Source organism: Balaenoptera ricei, chromosome 2 (genome assembly GCF_028023285.1).
Source record: "Balaenoptera ricei isolate mBalRic1 chromosome 2, mBalRic1.hap2, whole genome shotgun sequence".
NCBI lineage: Eukaryota > Metazoa > Chordata > Mammalia > Artiodactyla > Balaenopteridae > Balaenoptera > Balaenoptera ricei.
In genome coordinates, this window is record NC_082640.1 from 64338316 (window position 1) to 64362074 (window position 23759).

At 36.4% G+C, this 23759-nt stretch overlaps 1 protein-coding gene and 1 pseudogene across 2 annotated transcripts in view; one reads left to right on the forward strand and one right to left on the reverse strand.

Moving 5' to 3' along the window:
• ARIH1 (ariadne RBR E3 ubiquitin protein ligase 1) overlaps positions 1-23759 on the reverse strand; it is a 116356-nt gene that overhangs the window by 72817 nt on the left and 19780 nt on the right. For both annotated transcript variants that reach the window (XM_059912807.1, XM_059912806.1), the window contains exon 2: positions 82-149. In XM_059912807.1, coding sequence (XP_059768790.1) covers positions 82-149 — 68 coding nt within the window. The remainder of the gene's footprint in view (positions 1-81; positions 150-23759) is intronic.
• Positions 9298-9943, forward strand: LOC132360398 (large ribosomal subunit protein uL1-like; annotated as a pseudogene).

Here is a 23759-nt window from a genome sequence, read left to right on the forward strand (position 1 = left end):
ACTTACTTGTGTCTCATAAATTCAGTTCAACAGGCTTTCTGTGTTACTTCTAAGTATGAAACTGACAATATAGTTCCTTACCTTTCCATTAGCTTCTCTTTATCCCAATTGAAGTGGCTAAGGAGTATTCTTGTGATAGTTGCTGGATTCTAAAGAAGGGGGAAAAAAAGTCATTTTAAGGTAATAGCACTTCACTGACATTTAGTGAATTTTTAGGTTGAATTTAAAGTTCTACAACACCCCACCCAAATTTCCTTTCCTAAGATATTTCTTTATTCCCCTAAGAAAATACCAACTTTTCGGGACTTCCCTGGTGGCATAGTGGTTAGGAATCTGCCTGCCAATGCAGGGGACACAGGTTCGAGTCCTGGTCCAGGAAGATCCCACATGCCACGGACCAACTAAGCCCGTGCGCCACAACTACTGAGCCTGCGCTCTAGAGCCCGCGAGCCACAACTACTGAGCCCACGTGCCACAGCTACTGAAGCCCGTGTGCCTAGAGCCTGTGCTCCGCAACAAGAGAAGCCACTTTAATGAGAAGCCCATGCACCGCAACAAAAGAGTAGCCCCCGCTCGCTGCAACAGGAGAAAGCCCGTGCGCAGCAATGAAGACCCAATGCAGCCAAAAATAAATAAATAAATAAAATTATATTTAAAAAAACCCAACTTTTTATGGACACCAAAGGGGAAAAGGTGGGGGGGGGGGGGGATGAATTGGGAGATTGGGATCGACAGATATACACTAATATGTATAAAACAGATAACTAATAAGACCTGCTGTACAAAAAATAAATAAAATTAAATTAAAAAAAAAGAAAATACAAAGTTTTAATTATAAGATCAAGACTATTTAAAAATAGTTTGTCACACAAACTCAGGTCAGGTTTCTATGGGATTCTAAAGTAGAATTCAAAATAAGCCAAGAAAATATTAAATGAAAAACTACTGTATAATTAAGCACTAATTAAAGTGAACCTTTTTGCAATTAGATTTAACAGACTGCCACATCAGCACATTGTAAATCAATAAAATTTGTAACATTTTATGTACTGAATAGTTCAAATGAATCCAAACCATTTTTAATTCAGAAGGTCCTTCAGACATATTTAATGAAAACAACAAAATACCTGTACTATGAAATAATTTATAGAATATAATCTTCAGCTGCTATTTCGTTTGTAGAAGGAAAGGCTACCACCATGAAATAAGCCTAAAGTTGACTGCCTTATCATTCAATGATGTCACAAATACTTCCATTTCCCTTGAAACTAGAGAGCAGAATTTTAACTCAAAAGGCAACGGGGGGTGTGGGCCGCGGCCAGGGACTTCCCTGGTGGCGCAGTGGTTAAGAATCCTCCTGCCAATGCAGGGAACGTGGGTTCGAGCCCTGGTCCAGGAAGATCTCACATACCACGGAGCAACTAAACCCGTGTGCCATAACTACTGAGCCTGTGCTCTAGAGCCCGCGAGCCACAACTACTAAGCCCATGTGCCACAACTACTGAAGCCCACACACCTAGAGCCCATGCTCCGTAGCAAGACAAGCCACCGAAATTAGAAGCCCGCGTACCGCAAAGAAGAGTAGCCCCTGCTCGCCGCAACTAGAGAAAGCCCACGCACAGCAACGAAGACCCAACGCAGCCAAAAATAAATAATTAAAAAAAAAAAAAAAAGGCAACAGGGCCTAAGAGATGGATGAAATCCAACTCATTCAAAGATACTAGAGCTAGTTACAATGTCAGAAGTGAAATTCAAACCTGAGTCTGCTTATTTGTATTTCAGGTATGATTTTATTACATCAAATAACATTACAAAAAAGGTCTCTGCGTATAAACTACCTTTATTTCACCATAGTTAGACAACAGTATTAGTTAACTACTGATTTAGTTAAAAAGTAATCTTGTATAAAAATGTCATGAAAGAAATCCCTATCAATTATTCTCAATAATACCATTTTTCGCAGAAAAATTCACATACATCCACTTCCCCTTTGGCAAAAAAGTCGAAGATGCGGACATTATAAGTCCCAACCCTCCACACTCCAGGCACATTTTGCTAATCCATCTAGGTATTCCTTACTTCTTGAACCCAGACTCCCCTAAGAATCCTCCTTTAACATAGCACTTGAGAAAGACACTACCAATCTAGAAGAATTAATATGTGAAAAGAAACCCATTAGCTGATCCTAAGTTATAATATTTGTACAGAATATAGACATTGTCAAGTGTCCAGAAATATGATACAACAGGTTTTTACAATAGGATTTGCCTACAATTGAAATAGTTATTCATTTAGTCATATGTAAAATAAGGGCAATAATCCTATTAATTGGGAAAATTAAGTCTAGTCGTAGCCACTGGGATTTTGCAAATATAACTTTGCGGCATCCAATGCACGATATAATCTCTGCCACTAGACAGCACACTTGGGGGAAAATGTTTCAGGAATTGTTAATTCTCAACTTGCAAAGAGAAAAAAGGGAGAGATGCGGAAATGCCCTCTTTGACTTAATATTGCTAAATACCTTTTCTGTGTTTGAGTTCAAAAATTGGTCTCGGGACTTTCCTGGTGGTGCAGCGGTTAAGACTCTGTGCTGCCAATGCAGGGGGCATGGGTTCAATCCCTGGTTGGGGAACTAAGATCCCACATGCTGAATGGCAGCGGCCAAAAGATTAAAAATTAATTAATTAATTAAAACTGGTCTCATCCAGAGGTTCCCAAACCTGTTATTGGTTCTTCAAAAATTACTATGGAATGTTCTGTTAAAAAACAGATTCCTAGGTTCCACTCCCAAATGTGCTCATTGCCAAAGGGATTCAGAACATTAGACTACTCATCCCCCAGGATGAAGAAAACATGACAACTTTTCTGATTTTAGCTGTTTAAAATTTTCTGTGTAGGTGTAATGTGTTTAATAATGTACACACTGTATTGGAGGTACATGTCCAAAAGTTTTTCCCAATTGGATATTACTGGAAAATCTGGCTAAACCACATGATGATGCCGGAATATCTACATTCTGCCAGGGCTCTACACTATAGGGCAGAGGCTGTTTCACAATACTAAATAAATAAATATATTTGGGTCACTATCTTAATGCAGCTGGCTCAAGTCATTTACGTGCATTGCACATAAATGGAAAGGTGATGGGGGAATGACATTTATTGTGCATCTACTGTATTCCAGACCCTGTAACAAGGTATTTTATACATCTCGTTTAACTCTCAAAGCACTCTGTAAGGTAAAAATACTTACCTCCCATTTTAAATATGAGAAAACTATGACTAGGCTCCAAAAGGTTACAAAAACTACCCAATATCATGCAGCTAATTTAGTGGAATAGTTGTTGGGACTTCACTGGTGGTCCAGTGGGTAAGACCCCGCTCTCCCAATGCAGGGGGCCCGGGTTTGATTCCCTGGTCAGGGAACTAGATCCCACATGCATGCTGCAACTACGACTTCACGTGCCGCAACTAAATATCCCACGTGTGGCAACAAAGATCCCGCATGCCACAACTAAGACCCAGTGCAGCCAAAATAAATTAAATAAATAAATGGGTTTTTTTAAAGCTGATATTTAAGTGGAATAGTTGTGAATTCTCACGTAGGACAATCTGGATCTAATATTCCTTCATTTATTCTATATAGAATAATCCAAAGGAATATTAAAGAGCTCATTTAACTACTAGTCATATGTCTAAATATCCTTTATATCCTCCACCAAAGGGTAATTCAAAGCAGGATGAAGAGGGGATGGCAGAAAGCTAAGCTTTCTGAGGGACTGAAAAATGTTCTACTTCTTGAATGTAATGGTTGGTTATATGAGGGAAAACATTTATCAAAACTCAAACTATACACTTAAAAATGGGTACCTTTAGTCATATCAATAATGTTTATTTTTATTTAAAAACAGAACAATCTGTTTTCTGGTCCTGACCAAGACGGAGTAATAAACACAACTCTCTCCCACCAATTACAACTAAAAACTCTGGACAAAATACAAAATACAACTAACAGAGTACTCTGAAAATTAAATAACAGCAGGCAGATTGGGGAGAGCAGTGAAAAACAACAAATAAGATGATGGTGAGTATCGGTTTGTTTTTTCTCCTTTATTTCCTGGCTTTGACACAAGGGTAGGCCAAATAGGCATACTGTATAGTAGGCACAATCAGCAAAAGCTGAAACAACTGCATCTTCTTGGCCAGAGGACTAAGGCAAAAGACTCCTGGAGAAGGTGGGGAGAATACTTTTTTCCTTTTTCCCTTGTTTCTCCCAGCCCTGCCCTGAGGCCAGTCCCAGCCATGAAACTACACTACTGCAGACCAAAGAAAACCACAAGAGAAAACCAACTGCTCTGAACAGAGGAACCAGGAAGACGAACCCCAGTGTGAAAAAAAAAGAGTGTGGGAGAATCCCTATTATTTTCTTTTCTTTTTTTCTCTTGCCACTTCACCTCAAGGCATGACAGGCAGGAAACTAAAACTGAGAGAACTCCATGCATCTGGCCAGAGGAATGAAGGAAAGGGCCCCTGGGAGATAAGAGTGTAGAGGAAATCACTGAAAGGAGAGAGATGGAGAAGTAGATTCCTAATTCTGTGTATGAACCAAGTCCTGGGCTCACATGTAAGCTATACATGTGTGGAACACAGCCAAAGAATAGGAGAGGCTGCCAGAACCAGAACCAGAACTATGATATAAACCACTGCCCAAACCCTAGATCAACCTAAGTGGGAATGGGAGGGGCAAACTCAATATAGCAAAGACTTTGAAAACTTCTGAACAGATAATGGAACCAAATCTGTACATAAAGTGAGAAAGAACTTTCAGGTAGAACCTAACTGGGTTGACTTATTTACTAAAACAAAAGATCCTCACCAATCTCTAAAGGATTTTAAGAGAACGCAGAATCTCACACAACATTTCAAACATCCAGGACAGAATCCGAAATTACCAGACAAAGCAAGAACAACAAAAATCTGATCAGTTATCAACAGAGAAGACAATTATTTGATTCTGACCCCAAGATAACCCAGATATTAGAATTATCAAACAAAGACTTTTCAAGTAGCTGTTAAAAACATGATACATTAGGTAAGGGTGAACACCTTAAAATGAATGAAAGAAATTCTTAGGAAAAAAGCTCAAATTATAAAAAAGAACCAAATGGAAAATTTTAGAACTAAAAAACCCTAAGATCACTCGATGGGCTCAACAGCAGAAAGGAGATGACAGTAGTCAGTGAACTTAAAGATATGTCAATAACAATAAAAGTGTGTATGTGCATATATATATATATATATATATATATAAAAGAAGTCTCAGGGCCCTGTGGGATAAAAAGCTATCAGCCTAGAATTCTATACTCAGTGAAAGTACAGTTCAGGAATGAAGACAAGGATACTCTCAGGCAAAAGAAAACCAAGAGAACTCATTTCCAGCAGACCTGCTCTAAAGGAAATGCCAAAAGAAGTTCTTCAGACAGAAAGCAAATGGTACCAGAGGGCAACCTGGAACTTCAAGAAAGAAGGAAGAGCAACAGAAATGGTAAATGAGTAAATATTATAGACTATTCTTCTCTTCTTATGTTTCTGAAAAATATACAAAACTGTTGAAACCAAAAATTATAACATGTCATGGTAAGGTGAAGGGTTAGATGTAACACATATGACAACTACAATATAAAGGGACTGATAGAAAGGTCATCTATATAGCTATAAGGTTTCTATGTTACACTTGGAGTGGTAAAGTATCAACTCTAAGTAGAATGTGAAGAGTGAAATATTTATATTATAATCCTTAGAGCAACCACTGGAAAAAAAAAAAAAAAGAGAGATGGTTAAAAACACCAATAGAGATTGATCATTTTGTGTGATACTAGCTTTTGTTTTAAAGTATACGTATGTATTAAAAGTTCAATGAAATATCCACCTATTTTCATTTAATTAAGACCTTAAAAATCAGAAACAGATGTTGACCTTTATCAAATGCTGTTACAATATCAAAGGAAATGATCACATTGTTGATCTTTTTCAAATCTATTAATGAGATAAATTATGTTAACATAATTTCTAATAATAAGCCATTCTTGCATTCTTGGGGGGAAAAAAAACACCAATAGATACATGAAGTGGAATATTTTCAAAATTCCAATCCAAAAGAAAGCAGAAAAGGAGGACCAAAGAGAAAAATAATTTAAAAGACCAAAATTCAACCACATCAATAATTACATTAAATGTAAAAAGTGAAGGAAAAAAAGCCACTTAAAAGACAGAGATAACTATACAAATACCAAATTATTACACTGTATACCTGAAACTGATGTCATATGTCAATTATACCTTAATTTTTTTAAAAAAATTCTTTATGCTGCTAAATAAGAGACAGAGAGCTTAGTTTTTTTTTTAAGGCAAAACTATATGTTGTTTATAACAACCTATTTTCCAAAATAATGACACATAGAGACTAAAAGTAAAAGGATGAAAGAAGACGTATCATGCAAAACACTAATCAGACAAAAGCTGCAGTGGCTATATTTCTCAAAGTAAACTTCAAAACAAGAAAATTTACCAGTGATACAGAAAAACCTCACAATGGAAAGGTCAAGTTACTAAGAAAACATGCACTTAACAACAAAGCCTCATAATAAATAAAGCAAAAACTGATAAAAATGAAAGAAAAACAGACAAATCCACAATTATACTTGGAGATTTCAATGCTCCTCTCTCAGTAATCCATTTAACACGTAGAGAGACTATTCGGAAAATAAACCATCTATCAAATAACCCAAGGGTCAACGAGGAAGTCTTGAAGAAAATTAGAAAACATCCTGAACTGAAGAAAATGAAAATACAACACATGAAAATTTGTGAAATGTAGCTAACACTGTTTAGGAGGAAATTTATTGTATTAAATGCTTACATAAGAAATGCAGCATTGTATTAAATGCTTACATAAGAAATTTTTTTTTCAAAAAAAAAGCAAACTATATCTAAAGCAAGCAGAAGAAATAATACAAAGAGAAGTCAATAAAACTGAAGATAGAAAAACAAGAGAAAATAAATGAAACCAAAGCTAGTACTAAAGATCAACAGAACTCTAGCAAAGACTAACCAAGAGAAAAGAGACCCAAATGACCAGGAATTCACAACGTAGATAAAACAGACCAATTTTCTTAAAAGTCACTAACTACTAAAATTCACTGAAGAAGAAATGGATAATATGAACATCCCTATATCTATTAAACAAACTGAATGAGTAATTAAAATCTCTGCACAAAGAAAACTCAAGACCCAAATAGTTTCACTGGTAAATTCTACTAACCGTTTAATACAGCGGTCCCCAACCTTTTTGGCACTAGGGACCAGTTTCATGGAAGACAATTTATGGATGATTCAGGTGGTAATGCTTACCTGCCACTCACCTCCTGCTGTGAGACCTGGTTCCTAACAGGTCACGGACCCGTATCGGACCTGGGGGTTGGGGAACCTATTTTTCCTATTTTTGGTTTAAGGAACCCAAAAATATCAATTCTACACAATCTCTTACAGAAAACAGACGAGGAGGAAACACTTCCCAATTCCTATTATAAGACCAGCATCACCCTGATATCAAAATCAGACAAAAAACATTGTAAGAAACTACTACATGAGCAAAGACGTAAAACTCCCCAACAAAATATTAGGAAATCAAATCTAGCAATATATTAAAAGAAAGATAATTACACCACAACAAAGTGGGGTTTATCCCAGTATTGCAAAGCTATTTAAACATTCAAAAACAAAAATCAGTAAACATAATCATATTAACAGCCTAAATAAAAACTACAAGATCATAACAGTAGGATGCAGAAAAAGCATCTGACAAAATTTGACATCCAGTACTCATAAAAACTCTCAGCAAATTAGGAACAGAAGGGAATTTCCTTAAATTTGGTAATCTATTAGAAAAATTACAGCTAAATTACAGAAAAACTACAGCTGTCGTGTTAAAAATGACATGATCTATGTAGAAAATTCCATGGACCTACAAAAAAGTTCCTAGAATAAATGAGTTCAGCAAGGTTTCAGAATATAAGACCAATATATTTTTTTAAATTTTTATTGGAATATAGTTGATTTACCATGTTGTGTTAGTTTCAAGTGTACAGCAAAGTGAATCAGTTATACATATACATATATCCACTCTTTTTTAGATTCTTATCCCATATAGGTCATTACAGAGTACTGAGTAGAGTTCCCTGTGCTATACAGTAGGGTCCTTATCAGTTATCTACAGACCAATATTTTTTTTAAAAACAGCTGTATTTTTTTTACATACTAGCAACAAATAAGTGGAAATCCAAAAAAATTTTAAGTTCCATTTACAACAGCACCAAAATATGAAATATTTAGGTATAAATTTAACAAACTATGTGAAAGTACACATATGCTGAAAACTGCAAAATACTAGTAAAGGAAATTTTAAAAGACCTAAATAACTGGAGATATGCCATCTTCATGGGTTGGGAGACTCAATGTAGTTAAAACATTAATTCTTACCAAACTGATCTATAAGATTCAACTCAATACCAATCAAAATCCCAGTGGGATTTTGGGGTAGATGTCAACAAGATATTTCTAAAACTTATGGATTAGCAAGAAAACTAAAATAGCCAAAATAATTTTGAAAGGAACACCACCTGACTTCAAAACATACTACAAAGGTATAGTACTGGCAAAAGAATAGATACACAGGTCAAAGGAATAGAAGAGAAGCCAGAAATAGATTCATACTAGTATGGCAAAATGATTTTTACAACAGTGCTAAAACAATTCAATGGGGGAAAAAATCTTTTCAGCAAACAGTACTAGAAGAATTAAGACATCTATCCATCTACATCCATACAGATATATTTTAAATCAACTCTGACCTATACCTCAGACTTCATACAAAATTCATAATGGATCAGACGTAAATGTAAAACATATGAGTATAAAACTTCTGGGAGAAAAATCTTTGGGACCTTGAGTTAGGCAAATAGTTCTTAGGTATCAGAAGTACAATCCATAAGAAAAACAGATAAACTGGAATTCATCAAAATAAAAAAGACACTTAAGAGAAGGGAAAGACATGCCACAGACTGAGAGAAAACATTTGCAAATCACACATCTGACAAAGAATTTGTACCTAGAATACATATTTCAAAAATCACTTGAAGCCTAACAAGAAAACAAAAATCCAATTCTAAAAATAGGCAAAGCTCTTTTCTAGTTATCGCAGTGCGAGACACCCTCTACGAGGTGGTGCGGTAAGTCCTGTATGGGAACCAGCGCAAGCGCCAGAAGTTTTTGGAGACGGTGGAGCTTCAGATCAGCCTGAAGAACTATGACTCTCAGAAGAACAAACGCTTCTCAGGCACCATCAGGCTTAAGTCCACTCCCTGCCCCAAGTTTTCTGTATGTGTTCTGCGGGACCAGCAGCATTGTGATGAAGCCAAGGCTGTGGATATCCCCCACATGGACATTGAGGCCCTGAAGAAACTCAACAAGAATAAGAAACTGGTCAAGAAGCTGGCCAAGAAGTATGATGCCTTTTTGGTTTCAGAGTCTCTGATCAAGCAAATCCCACAAATCCTGGGCCCAGGCTTGAATAAGGCTGGCAAGTTCCCTTCCTTGCTGACCCACAACGAGAACATGGTGGCCAAAGTTGATGAAGTGAAGTCCACGATCAAGTTCCAATGAAGAAGGTGCTGTGTCTGGCAGTGGCTGTTGGCCACGTGAAAATGACAGATGATGAGCTTGTGTACAACATCCACTTAGCTGTCAACTTCCTGGTGTTGTTGCTCAAGAAAAATTGGCAGAACGTCTGGGCTTTGTACATTAAGAGCACCATGGGCAAGCCCCAGCGCCTGTACTAAGGCACAGCTTAATAAACCATACTCCCACCATTAAAAAAGTAAATAAATAAAATAAAATAAAATAAAAACAGGCAAAAAATCTGAACAGACATTTCACCAAAGAAAATCCATACAGAGACATGAAGAAGCACATGAAAGGATGCTCAACATCATTAGCCATTTGGGACACACAAACAGAAGCCACAAAGTTATCACCACATGCCAATTAGAATGTTGGGGTGGGGGGAGAAATCTGACAATCCCAAGTGCTGCAGTGTGTGTGGTGCTACTGGAACTCTCATACACTGATGGTGGGAATGCAAAATAATACAGCCAACAAGAAAAAGTTTCAAAGTTTCTTAAAAAGATAAACATATACTTAGCACAACCCCAAAATCTCACTATTAGGAATTTACCCAAGTGAAATGAAAACTTATGGTCACCCAAAAACCTGTATGAGGATATTTATAATGGCTTTATTTGTACCTGGCAAAAACTGGGAACAATCTAAATGTTCTGCAACTAGGGAATGGATAAACAAATCGTGGTACATCCACTGGATGGAATACTACTCAGTAATAAAGAACTACTGATATACACAACAACATGTATGAATCTCAAATGCAAATTCTAAGTGAAAGAAGCTAGACTCAAAAGGCTATATATTGCATGATTCCATTCATATGACAAGGTATGAAAGGCAAAACTATAAGGATGGTGTACAAATCCCCTGGTTGCCAGGGATTAATGGGGGAGGGGTTGACCAAATGGGGTAGAAGACGGGAGTTTTTTTAGAGGGTGACGATGGAACTGTTCTGTAAGTTCACTGTGGTGGCCATTACATTCTCTAGGTATTTGTCGAAACTCATGGAATTGTACACCCAAAAGTATAAATTCAGTGTATGCAAATTGAAATATAAATTTAAAATATAAATTATAAAAGTAATCTAACCTGCACTGGATCCTCTATAATGGAATTCTGACTGTTAAAAGTACAATGATACCTTATAACCCATCAATTACTGGGTATTTATCTGGAAAAACAAACAAAAAAACAAAAAAACCCCACAGAAACACTAATTCAAAAAGATACATGCACCTCAATATTCACCAAAGCATGACTTGCAATTGCCAAGATATGGAAGCAACCTAAGTGTCCATCAACAGATGAATGGATAAAGAAGATGTGGTATATATATGCAATGGAAATTTTGCCATTAGCACAACATGGATATACTTGGAGGGCATTATGCTAAGTGAAATAAGTCAAAGACAAATACCGTGTGATATCACTTATATGTGGAACCTAAAAAAATACAACAAACTAGTGAATATAACAAAATAGCAGCAGACTCACAGATACAGAGAACAAACTAGTGGTTACCAGTGGGGAGGGGGCAACATAGGGCCGGGAGGTACAAACTACTGGGACAGGCTAAAAGGATGTATTGTACAACATAGGGAATATAGCCAATCTTTTGTAATAACTGTAAATGGGGTGTAACCTTTAAAAATTGTATAAAAGGGCTTCCGTGGTAGCACAGTGGTTAAGAATCCACCTGCCAATGCAGGGGACACAGGTTTGAGCCCCGGTCCGGGAAGATCCCACGTGCCGCGGAGCAACTAAGCCCATGCGCCACAACTACTGAAGCCCGCATGCCTAGAGCCCGTGCTCCACAACAAGAGAAGCCACTGCAATGAGAAGCCCGGGCACAACAACAAAGAGTAGCCCCCACTCGCCGCAACTAGAGAAACACCCGTGCGCAGCAACGAAGACCCAACGCAGCCAAAAATAAATAAATAAATAAAATAAATTTTAAAAATAAATAAATAATAAAAATTGTATTTTAAAAAAGTGTGGCGTCAAAAGGGCAATCCTAAACAGAAGAACACAGATGTGATATTATTTAGTGCCAGGCACTTTATATACATTATTATTTCATTTAATCCTCACATTAATACTTTATGTAGGTAATAAGCACTATATACATTTTACAGATGAGGGTAGAGAGGTTAAGTGACCTGACCCAAGATAAAACAAGTTTTAACCGGATCTGAATATTAGATGACATTTATAAAAATTTATGCTTATGGCACCCTTAAAGATTCTTATTTAATTGCTTTAGGTTGGGGACTGGTCAAAGGAGAGAAATCCACCTATGTATGCTACCAAAATTCATAATTAAAATTCACTAATCCATTATTCTAGTGGAAAGTCAACTCAAGCTCTTGGATGAAATAACTCTTCATCCTGTTCTTACTGGTGTTCCTCTTTTTTTTTTTTAAGGATATAAACAAACCAAACAAAATCAGTTAATGAGAGAAATCACTATAATTAGAAAACTAATACTACTGGCAGCGATACATTTAACTTTCAGGACAATAAGGCAATCTAAAATGTCACATCATCTCTAGTTATAAACTCTAAAACAATTGTTTCCCCATTCTGGCTACATATTAGAATCTCCTGTGGAACTTTAAAATACCAATACATGGACTTCACTGCCAGCAATTCTGATTCAATGGTCTGGAATGGGACATGGATACATGTATTTTTCACCCAAATTTTAACCTCAAGTTCCCCAGATGATAGTAATATGCAGCCAAAATTAGGAACTAATGCTCTAAACAGTTTCCCACTATGGGGGCTCTGGAAAAGTAAAGTGTATATGTAGAACTCTCATATGAATATAGTAGTGTAATATTTTAGTAATTTGAAGAAAATTACATTTTAGGGTTATAGCAGGGGCGTTTGCTTTGAAAGTATCTCCGAAGTTCCATTTCTGCATTTTTAAAAAGTGGGTCTGAATATGCCAACTGTCCCAGCTGAGACTTTATGCAATGTCATCCTCCATCATTTGATCAAATGATTCTCAACTTTGGTAGCACATTAGAATCACCTGAGCTTTTAAAAAACTGATGTGCAGGCCACATCCCAGGCCAAATACATCAGAAGTGAGGTGGCGGAGGAGAGGTGGAGGAGGGGACTGGGTACGAAAGGGAAGAACCTGGGCATTACCATATGCATTCCAATATGCAGCCAAGGTGGAGAACCACAGTTCTAGATGTATGCATGTATGCAGACAGGCCCAAATTCAAAAGAGTATGACAGACTCTCCTGGTAAATCAACCAAGCTGCTGAATGACATTGCCAGGATTAGTACTGTGGGGAGGCAACTATTTTTTGAAAAGTCTCAGCAGACAACCTTCTTATTTTAGGGGAAAGCTAAATATTAGATGAATGGGTTTTATAATATTAAAGAGTAGCCTAAAATGAACCAGCAAAAAAAAAACATTTTTAACCCAATTAACATACACAGAAAGACTTCCAAAGCCTAGATTTTATTTATCTCAGAATTTGCTCTGAAATAGAATTAAATAGATTCCATCTCAAAACTCAGTTTGACAATTTTCCTACACAAGAATGGGCTCATTCCAATGCAGGGGACGCAGGTTTGATCCCTGGTCGGGGAACTAAGATCCCACATACTGCGCAGCAACTAAGCCTGCATGCCACAACTACTGAGCCCATGCACCTCAACTAGAGAGCCTGCATGCCGCAACTAGAGAGAGAACCCTCACACCACAACTAAAGAGGAGCCCACGCGTCGCAACTAAGACCCAACGCGGCCAAAAAATAATAATAAATTTTTTAATAAATTTTAAAAATATAAAATAAAAATAAATAAATAAAAATTTAAAATTTTTTTTAAAAAGAATGGGCTCATGCTTCTACATTATGTTTCTATCTAGCTTAATCTGAGCTCCTTAAGAGAACTGCTGGTGATCCAAATTTTATAGACTATTAATGTGCCTTTTTAAAGCAATATTAGAAACCCAAAACTGTAAAATACAAAAACTTCTGTACAGAAGTGTTTGCAACACCTACAATAAAAGGTAAATAAGCAAACATACACGTCCACAAAAGACAAATAATCCAACAGAAATGGGCAGTTTATGAGTTCAGCCAAAGAATACAATTGGCTGAAAAACAAGAAAATATTCAACCTCCATAATACAACTATTTTTAATCTACCACAATGGCTAAGATCTTAAAAACTGGTAATATCCGGAAACAAAGGTGTGGGGAACTGGCCCACAACATGTTTGTGAGATGGCAACTCTCTTTTTTTTTTTTTTTAAATGAGTTTTTAATTTTGGACATGTTGAGTTCTAAGTGCTTTGCGACATTCAAGTCTTGATTTTTAATTTATTTATTTTATTTATTTATTTTTGGCTGTGTTGGGTCTTTGTTGTTGCATGCAGGCTTCCTCTAGTTGTGGACAGCAGGTGCTACTCTTCATTGCGGTGTGCGGGCCTCTCATTGCCGTGGCTTCTCTTGTTGTGGAGCACGGGCTCTAGGCGCGCGGGCTTCAGTAGTTGTGGCATGGGGGCTCAGCAGTTGTGGCTCGCAGGTTCTAGAGCACAGGCTCAGTAGTTGTGGCACACGGGCTTAGTTGCTCCGCGGCATAAGGGATCTTCCTGGAAGGGCTTGAACCGCTGTTCCCTGCATTGGCAGGCGGATTCTCAACCACTGTGCCACCAGGGAAGCCCCAAGATGGCAACTCTCTTAAAACCTTTGTGAGAATAGTTTAGCAGAACTGATCAAAACTTAAAATGCACTTGACCTAGGACCTAGAAATTCCACTTTTAGGAACCTAGCCAAAAGAAATCTACAAGTGTAAAAGGGTAAGAAAAAGAAATTTCACATGCACATTATTTGGAAAAGCAATAAAGCAAAGACAACCTACATTTTCCCAAGAGGAAAATGCCTATAAATTATGCTGTAACCATACTTAAAATATTATGCAGCAATTTAAAAAACAAAAAGAATATAGATCTGTGTGCACTGGAATGGAAGGATACTACTGAGATACCACTGTACCACTGAGTGAAAAAAGCAAGTTACTGAGCAATGTACAATATTCCATTTTTGTGTTTAAAAAAAAGTAAATTTGTATGACATACTGAATGTGCACTTTAAAAGGTTGAGAAAGCTGTCCTTGAGAATTATATCTCCAGGGACTGGTTTGGGAATAGGGTAAAAGATTTTTTCTACTTTATAATCATATGAATAGAAATTTAAAATGTTACTTTTACAATAATTAACAGTAGTATAGGCCTTGCTACTTCAAAATGTGGTCCACAAAATCTCAATCACCCTAATCTCAAAGGGTTAGTTAGGAATGCAGAATCTTAGATCCCAATCCACATCTACTGAATGTTCATTTCAACCAGACCCTCAAAGGTTCCTGAGGTGACGTGTACGCACATTAAAGTTTGAGAAGCACTGGTACAGACTATAGGAACCAACATCTGAGCTGGTCACACTAACTGTAAAAAGTTTCATTTCCAAACCCTCAGATTTAATTAAATACTTGATTTCCTTCTAAGAAATGATCATGTATAATTCAGGTATAATTTGCCTTCCCTTTAAAGGTATATAAGAATGCTGAGAGCTTTATACTAAGAGTCACTAAAAGGCTGCAATATAATTAACAGTCAATGACATACAATAAATCCTTTAGGTATCCAAAGTTCATACAGTACTACATACAAAATGGAAGAGTAGTATCTTGTCACCAAAAGATGCTCTTGACTTTGATCAATCAGGATTAGGTGCCAGGAATAGAAACCACTAGATATTCTGAGCAAAGGGGGAGTTAATAAAAGAGAAATTGGGTGCTTAATGGTTTTAAGGACTGGAGGAATGGGGCTGTAAGGCTACATCTGTCTATAAGAATGACACGAGAACACTACACAACTGAATCACAAGGGACTCGCCCCACCTTAAGCCACCAATGGAACCACTAAATTCAAGAACAGCAGACACCTGTGATCCAAAGGAATCAGAAAGTCACCACTGCCACTGCCACAACTGCCACTACATAATCATGAAGAAAGGTGATGTACACAAGAGTCTAGCTGCTGCCTTTGCTACAAATGCCTCTTGATAACACAGAAAGTGAAGAATGAACACTGCAATGCTGCATTTCCGCTACTGCAGAAAAATCTCACGTTTTCACAACCCAGAAAAAAAAGGGGGGGGGGGAATGGGGACAGAAAAGGGAAGAAAGACGAACCCCCTTCACACCTCACATACATATCTAATTGCCAGCAACTATTTCACATCTAAAACCCTAAACGCAAAATAGTCTGAGAAATAAAGTTTTTGGCTTTCTAGCCCAACAATACAGAGAGGTAATTAGGAGGGTTGAGGAAGACCATCTCACAGAATTCTCAGATGGCTTAAAAGCTATATTCACAAAAAGAATTTACAACTAAACAACACTAATCCTCAAAGTTTCCAGTTTTGAATATTTACTTCTAAGCTACCATCAGCAGAAGGAAGGTAAAAGAAAAAAAGGGGGAAATGTTGAATGTAATGAAGATGCTTCCTGGATATTATTTTAGCAAAAAGTTCACACTTTACTCACTACCCTTGGAGATTATTTAAAATAAAATTTAACACCAACAAGTTTTGACCAACTATTTGTAATTCTGTAGATCCATGATACTTAACTTGAAATTTTGCTGAGATATGCATTTGAACTATAAATTTAATCCTGATGTACCGAAAGTTGTTAATGAATGCACCTAGCCAACTACCCATCAATGACACTTCAAATTTGGCTTTGTTCTTCTTCACCTTGCCCTTCAAATGCCTCGTAGGCGTTATATGAAGGAAATTACTTCCTTCTATATCATCTTAAATTTGAAAGGTCAAAGATCTCACCTCTAGAGAATGTCAAGAGTTTAATCAGAATAAGAGAAATAAAATGCTTCTGTAAATGGAAGGAAGGTTACTAAACTGTGTATAATCATTTAATTTTCTGTAAAAATTCAACTGCAAACCAAAGGGGTTGGGTGATGGAAGGGATATATTTACATAAACAGTAGAAACAGTATGTAAAACTTCTATTTTACAACAGAAAAACAAACTCATGTAAATAGCAGTATACTTTAGCATTTAGTTGAACAAGAGCCAAGTCACCTCCAACAATCATAACTCTAGTTTTAAACCTTCACCGTTACATGAGGCCTCATTCAGGCAAAACCTGGGTGGAGTCTCAGTCTCCTAACTGGCTATTCCTTGAGTGGAGGGAAAAAATCCTATAGATAAAAAGGGTAAGAACTAAAAGGTAAGGCCAAGAATCAGGTAACTCCAATTCCAAACTATCTTGGCATAACGGAGCTAATCTAAACCACAAATGAAGATTCTATATAGACCACCTTATGTTATTTTACTATTTTTGTGGCAGTTCAGAATTGTGAGAAATAATTAAGGTTATTTAGCAACCTTGAGTTATCTACTCACATTCTCACCTCTGGATTCCAATGGTCAAGCCCAAAGTATTAGCAATCCACATGGCTATTGTGGCACATACTGCAAATGTTCCACCAAACACACAACCAAAACATCTGAGTGACTTCCATGTACTGTCACTTCACCTTAACACTACCACCAGCCATCTGCAAACTACCTAAAGATGGCATATAAAAATTAGTTCTGTAAAGTGAACTGAATATTGTTAAGAAGTCTTGTATGTAGTTACTTCTTCTTCTGGAGGTACTTAGAAAAAGAGATACCTATACATTCCCAACTACTTTTTTTTTTTTTAAACAGTGTTTGACCTAGTATTTTTAACTGTATCTTTTAACTAATATACTTCCTTTCCCAACATGGCAACTCGAAATACCTATCGATAACTGGTAGGATTCTGATTAGCAACTGACTGACTACTCTTTACTTATTCATACTCTATACATGTATATGTGGTACACAAAATTTTGTACAATATAAACATAAGTGAGATTATTTGAAAATCATAGTGCTTTAGAGAACAAACGTATGGACTCCAAGGGGGGAAGTGGGGGTGGGATGAATTGGGAGATTGGGATTGACATATATACACTATTGATACTATGTATAAAATAGATAACTAATGAGAACCTACTGTATAGCTCAGGGAACTCTACTTAGTGCTCTGTGGTGACCTAAATGGGAAGGAAATCCAAAAAAGAGGGGATATATGTATACGTATAGCTGATTCACTCTGCTGCACAGTAGAAACTAGCACAACATTGTAAGGTAACTATACTCCAATAAAAATTATAAAAAAATAATAAAAATTAAAAAAAGAAAATCATAGTGTTTATATTTTAAAAGTGTGAAAGTTTTATTTAAGTAAATTTGTATCTTACAAATGCTTTTCTAAGAAAAACTACTTGAAAATAGAGCGATTATAAAAGTCTTTAAAGATCAAAAAGTAGTCATAAATCCAAATGATCTTGAAATAGACAAAAATATACTCCTGTATCATTTAAAGAAAGTTTTATAACCAAGCTGTAACAGGCCACATACATCCCCGGTACATACTCCTGCCAATTATTCTCAAAATTCACAGCTCAATGGTTAAGAATAATGAACAAGGAACATGTGGCACATACAACTGGAATCTTTCTTCATGAAGGCTTGGACTAAGAACACTTTTAACATATATTTGCAGAGGGAATTTTAAAGAATGAAGGTATCACTAAATGTGGACCTTTAAGGATGGGATTGCACTGAATCACTGTTAAATTGTTAAAAATTTAGTGGATGTACACAGTTTTAGAAGCTAATGGTAACCTCAAGGTTTAACAACCATCTTTGCCACATCCCAGTTGCTAATGATTTCCAATCCTTTGAGAAAACCATTTTAAATTTTTAGCTGTTTCTTCTGGTATTTATTTTCATCCTAAATAATATGCTTATGCTCCGACAGTTACTATCTTTCCATTTTAGATATTATCTATCACCTTCCCTGTGAAAGTTGAAGATTTAGCACTCCTACATGCACCCACTCCCAAATCATCCTTATATTATTTTAGCATAGTTTTTATTCAAGCCACTATCCATTGTTTTTAACAATCAACTAATAGGAACTCCGAGAGGAGAGGGAAGGGAATTACCAAAGCAGTATTAAAAGTTTATTTCCCAAAGCTTTAAAAGGACACAAGTCTTCCAGTTGAAAGGGTCCAATACGATCAGAGGATTCACATTTATACATCTCTTCAGAACACAAAGGATAAAGAGAAAAGGCTGAAACTTTTTAAAAAAGTTATCAAGAAATGGGAAGCAGACTGGTATTAGATTTATTAGCAACAATGAATGCAGAAGGCAGTATCTTTCATATGCATTCCAGTCCAGAAGTTTCCTGGCTAGCCAATCTAGCAACCAAGATTAAAGGCAAACTGAAGACATTATCAGAGTCACAATGAGCAATATCCTAAAAAAAGTTATGTGGGAGTTAAATTAAGAATGTAGTCCAGCATTCTGAGACTAAATGAGACTAAATCAAGAAAAAAGACATAGATCTAAGAAACAGGGGCAGAAGTGTAATGTAAAAGTTCGTGATTGATGGCTATACAAGAGGCCTAGTGGGAAGGGCATCCTGATTAGAAGAACAAAATGGAGGACTCCAGGAGAAGTGCAAATACAATCCAAGCGTAAACTGGACTACTTGGACTGTCACTAAATGATATAACCATAAAAACAAACATTACTCAATGGTGTCACTTTAAAAATCAAGCTATGAGCGAACTAAGACTTGGTTATGATCACAAGACAAAGGAACTTTGATAACATAAAAGTATAGGTAGCATAAACTGCGATCCTCAAAGGTGCGAAAAGGAAGAGGAAAGAGATAATGCCAAAGGGTGATGGAAAGAAAAAGGTGTATTAATTAAAAGTATAAATGTAATCATTTGAAGACATAATAGGTATTTACTTTTTTATTTGTTACCATATGTAAGTATTACTCTTTTTTTAAAATCACAAATTACATATTGGAGAAAAGAGCTACAATAACTATCATATATTAAGAACTAACTAAGTGGCTTCCCTGGTGGCACAGTGCATAAGAATCCGCCTGCCAACGCAGGGGACATGGGTTCGAGCCCTGGTCTGGGAAGATCCCACATGCCGCAGAGAGACTAAGCCCATGCGCCGCAACTACTGAGCCTGTGCTCTAGAGCCCGCGAGCCACAACTACTGAGCCCGTGCGCCTAGAGCCCATGGTCCGCAACAAGAGAAGCCACCGCAATGAGAAGCCCGTGCACCACAATGAAGAGTAGCCCCCACTCGCTACAACTAGAGAAAGCCCGTGTGCAGCAACGAAGACCCAATGCAACCAAAAATTAAAAATAAATAAATAAAATTAAAAAAAAAAAGTTTAAGAACTAAGAATAGGCACAAAGGATATGAAAAGGCAATTCAGAGAAATGTTCAGTTAAAACAACCAAGTAATATTTTCTTTATCAGACTAATGAAAATTTTAGGATTCTTAATAGTGTCAGCAAGAGTATAGAGAAAATGATAGTTCACACACTGCTGGTATAAACTCCGTAACCATTTTTGAAAACATTCAGTCGTATTTATAAAAACCGTAAATGTCTATACCCAAAGGCCAGCAAGCTCACATCCAAGGTTAGGTTAGGTCAAGAAAGGAAAAGGAAGGAAAGGAAAGGAAGGAGGCACACAATAGAGAATGAACAAAATGCCCAACAATAAGGTCATATTAGAAAATACTGTACAATCGTTAATTCCATAGTATACCATTAAAGGAAAAAATAACAACTTGCAGAATAAAGTGAGATTGGAAAAGGAAGTGGGAAAGAGTACAAATACAGCTATTTTTCTTCTAAAATAAAACATTTCAATTGTAGACTAAAGTTTATTGACATAAGCATAAGAAGGCACTACTTTAAAAAAAATCAAATCTTAGCATGATTTAGATACAGTTAAAGTTTCCATCTTTACCCACTTACTAAGAATTCCTTTTCATAAAGACATAGATTAACCAGATTTTTTAAAGATATCACCAACATGCATTTTAAGAAGGCGAAAACTAAAAAGCAGAAGTTACTTTTGAAATGTCAATAGTGGCAGTCAGAGGGAGATCAGCTCAGCTCGGTGCTTTGTGACCACCTAGAGTGGTGGGATGGGGAGGGTGGGAGGGAGGGAGATGCAAGAGGGAAGAGATATGGGAACATATGTATATGTATAACTGATTCACTTTGTTACAAAGCAGAAACTAACACACCATTGTAAAGCAATTATACTTCAATAAAGATGTTTAAAAAAAAAAATAGTGGCAGTCAGGATTAGAACATACCTAGGTCTCTAAAATTCAGAACTATTTTGCTTTATACTGAGTTGGACTGCTAGATCTGACCATTTTGAAGAAACTATAGATTCATGACTAATATTCATTTTAATATGCCATGCAATAAGATAAAAAATAATTTGTGATTTATTTAGACCATGAAATACCTAAAATACTTTTGAAAGAAGGTGCTAAATATGAAATATGAAAGTTTAAAAAAGTAACCAAAAAGGTTTCTAAGACCAAAAAAACATGGGGGGCGGGGAGGAGGGCATCTTAAAATACACCAAAACATCTTGTCTTAAACACTATTTATTCAAAATATCTGTACTATGGTTTACCATGGAACTTCACTTCAAAATACATTTCCACATTCAAGCGACAGTAGACTAGATCTCTTCAATATAGTATATAGTTTATTAAAGTAACTATTATCATCAGCTTTTTGGGGCCAGAATTTAGGCTATAAGTATCTAAGATTTTAGGTTTTACGGTCATTTTGAAAACCCAGCAATCTTCACTGAAAACCAAATACCAACTTTTATCTGCCTTTTCATTTGGGAAGCCTTGAGAAGCACTGTATTACCTATTAGAAAAACAAAACCTCTTTCTTTTAGAAGCACAACAGCAAAGAAAATGATGCAAATATCTGTATCGTTCAGCTACCCCTATAAAATCTCACTTTACAGCCAATACTAGAGTAATAAATAAGCAATCCAACATTTTACCATATTATATATAAAGCTTTCATTTCTTTTTCTTCATATGTTTGCATTGTACTGCCTAAGTTCTTGAACCTTGCCTGTGATTTAGGTCTTAGGATTCAGCTCTCTCATTCTAACCCAGTATTTACAAAAAAAAAAAAAAAAGAAAAATGCCAGGAATTGCTATTACAACTGCTATCATTTAGCAAGTAAATGGATCCAAATATCTAAGTAAATGCTACGAATATTTAAATAAGGATCCTTAAGATTCCTTATATAAGTTAAAGGACAACCTGGAAGATTTAGACTATTTCCATCAAAATAGAATCAGATATATAACATTAATACATAAATATACACACATGGCCAGATCAATCGATCTTTCCTGCTTCTTCTCCCAGTTTTATAAATGTGTTCCTTATGCAGCCAAAAATAAATAAAACAAATAATAAATCTTTTTAAAAAATAATAATAAAATAAATGTGATCCTCTGTCATCATAGTTTCTGAAAATCAACCAGGTCCATGAATCAAGCAAATATCATAAATATCCTCCTCCATTTAATCATTTCTTCTATTATTCAGCATTTTTTTAAAAGATAGTGGCAAATACCAATTTACTTTGTTGCCTGAGTGCCAAGTAAGCTTCTGGTTTAAACAATAAAACTGTGCCCTTTGTAAATAGATATGTCAAATTTGTCATGTCAGAACAGGCTTTCCATAAAGATTCACAGGATAAACAGTATGCCCTTAAATAATTAGGTATTTGCTGCCAATACGTGCTCATACATATGTGTTTAATGATCCTTTAATAACTTGTCTTTGGAATGATTCTGTCCTACCTTTGCTGCTGCAGCCCTCCTGTCCTTTGCATCACTGAATTCATACTTCTGGAAGTACCCAATATGCACTGTAACAGACAGATGGACAGATCAATGGGCCACAGCGACAAAGGCCAGAGAGACAGACTTGACAAAAATTAAAATCAAGGTATATAAAGGGGAGGGAGGAACCAGAAAACATATCTACCTATATTCTATAGTAAAATACCTGAACTTCAGATCTGCAACCCTCTCATCCACATACCAAATAAATTATTCTTGATTTCCATTTTATTCTCTTCTTTCAACTAGAAATAGTACCACTGCCATAGGCAAAATAATCAGTATTTTTAATACCATCAGCAGTTACAGATACAGCAGGCATTTCTGTAACCATGCCACACGATTTCTTCAAATAGAGGTTGCTCTTTAATACACAAGAAACTATCGCATCCAAAGAAGACTTTCAATGACAAAATTAAAATGGCAACTGTTACACACAGAAAATTTCTACTGCAGTGCCAAGGCCTATGTGATTATAGTATACTACTGGGAATCACTGAATGAAAGTCACATTTCAGCATTTTATCATTCTGTATTTTCCTGTCTTTCTATGTAAAAATGTTTGCTCACACCACATCTAGATTAATTTGGGGGCTTAAAAGAATGTATTAGTGCCATTTAGGCCAATTTCCAAGACAGAGTAAAACATTTATACACAAAACTACCAACAGTATCTTTAAAAGCTATGTAGAGTCCTCCTGCTAGCTCAAATCCATTCAAATGAGTATTCACACTTCAAGAAGCTTCTAAAAGTTATTTTTTGAAAAGTACCTTTATATCTCAAAATGCTGGCTTGGCTTAAGCTTCATCAAAAACTTACATCTATGTATGTCATTTTAATTTAATCAAATATTTTATTTTGCATGCATCTAAAATAATACAGAGCCAAGCTACATGTTTAAGAAACACTGAGGGGTGGGCTTCCCTGGTGGCGCAGTGGTTGAGAGTCTGCCTGCCAATGCAGGGGACACGGGTTCAAGCCCTGGTCTGGGAAGATCCCACATGCCGCACAGCGGCTGGGCCCGTGAGCCACAATTGCTGAGCCTGCGCGTCTGGAGCCTGTGCTCCGCAACAGGAGAAGCCGCGATAGTGAGAGGCCCGCGCACCGCGATGAAGAGTGGCCCCCGCTTGCTGCAACTAGAGAA